The 6,000-nt window shown below is 48.9% G+C and overlaps 1 protein-coding gene across 1 annotated transcript in view; it reads left to right on the top strand.

The window, feature by feature from the left end:
* Nucleotides 1-8: 8 nt before the first annotated feature.
* Nucleotides 9-6,000, top strand: part of STK32C (serine/threonine kinase 32C) — a 58,369-nt gene continuing 52,377 nt past the window's right edge. The window contains exon 1 of the mRNA XM_006867450.1: nt 9-93. Coding sequence (XP_006867512.1) covers nt 30-93 — 64 coding nt within the window. The 5' untranslated portion in view covers nt 9-29. The remainder of the gene's footprint in view (nt 94-6,000) is intronic.

Here is a 6,000-nt window from a genome sequence, read left to right as displayed (position 1 = left end):
TGTTCCCCTGGAGCAAGTGGAAGAAGCGGATGTGTTCGTCCATGTCAGGCGCGTCGGCAGCGCGGAGGCCGGTCTTTGACGAGAAGGAGGACGGTGAGTCGACTGTGCCTACGGCCGGACGCTGGCTACCTCGGGGGCTCAGGCCGGCGCCCCACGGATCGGGCGCCCAGGATCCGGCGGGGTACGGGTCGGGCCGCCCAGGGTCTGTGGGCCGGTGGTGGACGGTGTCCAGGACATCTCCATCTCTGTCTACGACCCCTTGGACAGCGGCTGTGGTCCCCACGCGTGTCCTCCGCGACAAGTGCCGGCGCCGTTGGGGGAACAGGCTCTGGCCGGCCCTCTGGGGCGAGGATCCGGGAGTCCCCCATCGTGGGAGGGCCAGAGTCCATCGCGGTCCTTTTAGGGACAATGTGCAGGCTCGCTCAGTACTTTGCTGTTGTGAAGGCGCTCACTGGAGGAGTGATTGACCTCCACTACAGGTGGGCGGGTGGGGCGCGGCCCCCCTCTGTGGGCTCGTGCGGTGGCTCCCAGACCCTCCTACAGGTAAAGCGGCCAACGTGGAGGGTGGGTGTCGTGGGCCCGGCGGGAAGTTGGGAAGGACCCGTGCCAGGTAGGTGCAGGTGTACAGGCATACCTGGAGGGACCTTGGACGGAGTCCGGGAAAGGTGGCTTTGAGAAGTTGGGATGAGTCTGAAGGCAAACGTTCAGCTCATTTTCACAGATGCCGGCAGATAATTCAAATGGTGCCCACGGCACACTTGATAAACGCTTTTTGACATTTTCTTAAAATAGTTGAAATATGCATTTTCATTTTTAGGCAGCCTGCAGAGGTATGACAGATCTTTGATCATTTCAGAGCACAACTCATGAACAGCCTAAGCTATTTATTTCTAATAAATAATTTAAACCTGATAAGGAATTACAAAGCTCGGCCCTCTGGCCAATGCTGGTGACTGAACAGGCTGTTCTGCACAGAAGCCTCTGAGGGAGGCTTGTGTCTGCTGCCTGGGGGGTCATACTGCTCAGACGAGGAGTAGACCCCCACAGAGCGCCTGGCAGCTCCCACCACAGTGCACAGTTCGCTGTGAATTTTCCGTCTGTCTGTATAGGGTTTCCAAGGAGCAGCTGTTGAGCTTGAACCATCAACTGTGTGGTTCAAACGACTTTGCAGTCTGATGCATTAGCCCACAGGACTCCTGGTGTGGCGCTGTGGGTTAACACGCTGGACTGCAAAGTCAGTTTGAACCACAACGTCGGTGGTTCAAGTTCACCAGCCGCTCCTTGGAAACCTTATAATACAGGGTCACTATGTGTGGAACCAACTCGATGGCACTTAACAACATGGAAAAATGGAATGAAAAAATAATAGAATTCTTCCATAAACTTTTGAAGCCTATCTATCTGTCTGTCTATCTATCTATCTATCTATCTATCTATCTATCTATCTGTCCGTCCGTCCGTCCGTCCGTCCGTCCGTCCGTCCGTCCGTCCGTCCATCCATCCATCCATCTACCTACCTACCTGTCTGTCTGTCTGTCTATCTATCTATCTATCTATCTATCTATCTATCTATCTATCTATCTATCCATCCATCTATCTATCAATCTATCGAGAGAATGAGGAGTCCTGTATTACAATACATATGTATGTTGTTGGTAAGTGCTGTCGTGTTGTTTCCTATTCATGGCTGATGGTGGTTATGTACCATGGGGTCGGTTCCAACCCATAGCAACACTGTATAGGGTTTTCGAGGAACGACTAGTGAGTTTGAATTGCCGACCTTGCGGTCCAGTGCTAATCCTGCAGCAGCAGTAACCAGGACCTCATACATGTGTCTGTGTGTATATATACACACACATGTATGTCCTCGGGTAAACCCTATATAGGGTTGATATGGGTTAGAACTGACTCAATGTCACTTAACAACAACAACAATGTATACATATATACATAGATTCCTGGTGTGGCACTGATGGATAATCACTGACGACTCACTGCAGGGTCCGTGGTTCAAGCCCCCCAGCAGCTTCTGTCCATGGGAGAAAGGTGAGGATTTCTGCTTCCGTAAAGATTCACGGCCTCTGAAACCCTATTCAGGGACACTGAGCCAGAACTGACTCGACAGCAGCTAACAACAACATCTTATCTTCAAAATAAGTCAAGCCTAGAGTACACAGTGAGCTAACGGGGAAAGATTTGCCCCAGTCTCTGCTGCAGGATGAGAAGGCATCTGAGAAACGGTCTGTTTCAGCAGGCGTCAGGGTCAGCCAAGTGGTCATTCTTTTCTGTTAGTGTCATGCTCTCCAAGGCCACTACAGCTGAGAATCAGACACAGACTTCACGGTGGCTATGGTGTGTCCATCATTTTCTACTTGTTCCCGGTGTTTTATGTCTGAGAATTCACAGGTCATTATGAAGCCCACAGAGCCGAGGACCTGTGTGTGCAGTTCAGGCCGTGATCCAATCTGAGAATGATTTACACAGCCCCCGTTCACTCCCGTGGGTGTGTGGTGTGTGGTGTGTGAGCAAGGCGGTGTCTGCTCAGATATTTGTTTACTCTTCATGAAGTGTGGTCCTCCCTCGCTTCTCACTGAGTGAGGGCGCCCTGTCCTCACACAGAACACTGGGCAGTCCTGTGGCTCAGGAGGCCAGACCCTGGCGCCAGACCCAATGTCTGTCCTATGGGTGGGCGACCACTCCACTCTTCTTTTGCTACGACTGCAGGGATAGCTAGCCACACACAGTGTTTGCCGGAGGAATGTTCCACAGCGTTTCTTTGCATGAAGGCCAGGGGATTTATTCAGACAGAAGGAGGGAAGGAGCTGCTGTCCCTGGACTCTACCTCTTTAGGTCTCCCAAGATCACCTCCCCCTCCCCCACGGCATACACACATAAACAGAGGCTTGAGGAAGCGGCCACGTTGCTGGTGACTTGCATTTCTGGCACTGCATGGTTGCTATGGCGATGTGAGACCTTCTGATGAGTTTTTTAGATTAAAACACCCAATTAATAGATCAAATTTGGTATGCAGAGAGGAGGGAAAAAAGAAAATAAGAGGGCAATTTAACAAAGTGCCAGGTAAATTTCAACTGAAAAATATAGTTGTGACATATGCGGTCTTAAATATCCTTTGTTCCTATTAACCCTTGTGCCATCTAAAGTCGGTTTCTGTATTTGGCAGGTTCTTGGTACACTTGTAGAATTCTCAGCACCTTTTCTACACGCTGGAATCAAGGGTTCCTCCTCTTCCCTTCCCACCCCCTTCTGACTTCATTCCTTAGCATCTTAGCATCTTGTGTAGGAGAAGCCAGGTGAGCGATGCTGAGCAGTCTCCCTGGGTTCCCTCAGAACCGCTCGGGGTCCAGCTGCCGCTGTAGTACCAGTTCTACAGATGGGTGTTTTCAAGAACAGAAGAGTATTTTCTCACAGCGCCTGACCATGTGGATACCTTCCTTGTGGGTTCCTGGGTACTTCCTGCCATACAGACAGTTTCTCACATGGGGTTTGTCTCCTTTGGGGGATCTCTGTGTCTGTCTGGTCTTTATATAGCTCAGAAGTTCTTAGGGTTAGGAACCACTGGACACTGGACGCTGGACGCTGGCTTGTTCTTGCCCGAACAAAGAATCCCTGCTTTCAAGCAGGATCACCTGCCTAGGTATAAGGTTAGGATTCTGACACAGATTTTGGAGGGATGCAGTTTAACCTATAACAGAAATGAGGCCTCCTCAGGGGGATTGGACTGGTTCTCCAGGGTCAGTTCCCAGCATTACAAGCAGAATGTGGAGTTAGCTAACAAAAGAGCGCACTCCCTGAGCAGGTCTGGCCTCCTCCAGAGAAAACTGGAGTTTTTCAGTAGTCTTTGGCTGAGCCCAGTGTGCCTACCGGGGTGGGACAAGCAGTGAGATGGAGCAGGAGTACTGGGGTTTCACTCCACCGTTTAAATATGAAATCCTTGTTTGTTTTTTTGTGCTAATTATAAGAGCATTAAGATGTATAATTAAAAAAAAAAACAAACTATACTTGGAGTCTTGGTGTGGCACTCTAGGATAAGCACTGAACTGCTAATCTCAAGACTGGTAGTTCAAACCCACCAGCCACTCTTTGGAAACCCTACAAAGGGTCTCTATGAGTCAGAACTGACTTGACATCACTTAACAACAACGTATTATTTCCTGAAATTTCCACAAACATGTAAACAAAGATATCTGCAACTTCAGCCCCCAGAGATCTTGCCATGAATCTGACTCACCCCACCCCATTTTCTAAGAATGAAGCCACATACAACCTTACGGAAGCACAGCTTTTAATAAATATTTTTAAACAGAAATAGGATCCTGCTCGGTGCACGGTTTTGTTGTAATCTGCTTTGTTGTTTTTTTGTTTGTTTGTTTGTAATCTACTTTTTTACTTAGCCTGATGTCTCAGATGCCTTTTGATATGGATTGAAAGCAGCATTTATTGGCTAAATTCAGAGCAGCTGTTCCCAACTCTGGCTGCAGACGAGACTTTCTGGGGGCTCTTTACAAACACAGAGGCCTGGGTTGTGTGTGGGGTGCTCGGCCCTGGTTTTGGAGGTGCAGGAAGCTCTGAGCAGCATCAGCCTGTCCTGCCCTGGACAGCCACATGCCTTACTGACTTTGTCTCTCCTCATGTGGGCAGTGGGACGGGGTTCCAGCAGGGGAGGGCGAGAGGTCTTGTCCCTCTGACCCTGCCTGCTCTGCTCTCCCTCTGGACAGCACCTTTATGTATGCATCTTGGTCCTGACTCCGCCCGCAGGGGTGTTGCGGGACGTTGGGCAGCTGTTACTGCCTGGGTGTCTCCCCCTGTGGCTGCTGAGCTTGGTCTAGGATGAACCTGAGGCCTTCTGTCCAATTGTTTTATATAACAAATGTCAGCTCTGCATTGTCTGTCCATCTGGTTGTGCAGTTAGAATGCTAAAAATAAGCTTTTCTTTATAAAATGTAGCCAGCCAGCTTTCCAGTTAGAAATAATGCAAGAATTCATCAGAGGTGATTTTGGCCAGGGTTGCTTCTCTCTAAGGGGGATGACATGGACACGCCAGGATGGCTGGAAGAGGCAGTGTCCCGGGAAAGCATTTGTTGGGAGCAGAGTTGAGAAGCTTAGAGGGGCTTTGGAAACTTGGACGGTTCCATGTCAAGGGGTCTGTGGAAATGCAGACCCTGGCTTGCTCAGTGTTCAGGGAGGTGCCTGAACATTGCATTCGCATCAGTTCCTGGTGCTGGACCAGGGGCCCCAAATACACTTGATGAGCGTCCAGCCGCTGAGCACTGTTGAGTGAGGGCCTGGAGGGAAGTTGGGAAGCACAGGCATGCTCTGGGAGAACTGAAGAGAAAATGCCAGCCTTGAGGTGCAATACTGAAGGATTCTTTGGGCAGGATCTTGAATTGCACTGGATGCATCCAAGGAAGATGAAAGGAATGCACAGAGTCACTGCACTGAATAGAATTGGTTAGTGTTCAACCATGGTATCCAAGGATGAAGTCCAAACCACACAGAAAACATTGGCAAGATACAAGGCCAGCTGCTGATGGACTACAAATCGAAATGTTTCAACAAACTGACGTAGCGCTGTAGATACTCGCTCTTGTAGGCCAAGAAATTTGGAAGATTCTACTTGGCCAATTGATTGGGAGAGATCCATATTTGTGCCCAAAGAAAAGCGACCCAATAGAATACAGAAGTCATTGAACAGTATGATTAATATCATATGCAAGTAAAGTGTTGCTGAAGATAATAATTTAAAAAAAAAGATGGTTACAGAAGTACATTAACAGGGAGATGCCAGACATTCAAACAAGATTCAGAAGAGGACTTGTGCTTTATTGATTATGCAAAAGGATTGGATTGTCTGGATAATAACCAATTAAAGATAACATTTCAAAGAATGGAAGTGCTAGAGCACTTCACTGTGTTCACGTGGAACCTGTACGTAGACCAAGAGGCAGTGTTTTGAACAGAACAAGGGGTACTGAATGAAGG

This window comes from Chrysochloris asiatica, unplaced genomic scaffold (assembly GCF_000296735.1).
Source record: "Chrysochloris asiatica unplaced genomic scaffold, ChrAsi1.0 scaffold00105, whole genome shotgun sequence".
Lineage (NCBI taxonomy): Eukaryota > Metazoa > Chordata > Mammalia > Afrosoricida > Chrysochloridae > Chrysochloris > Chrysochloris asiatica.
Note: the sequence above shows the minus strand (reverse complement) of the source record. Positions and strands in the feature narration are given on the sequence as shown.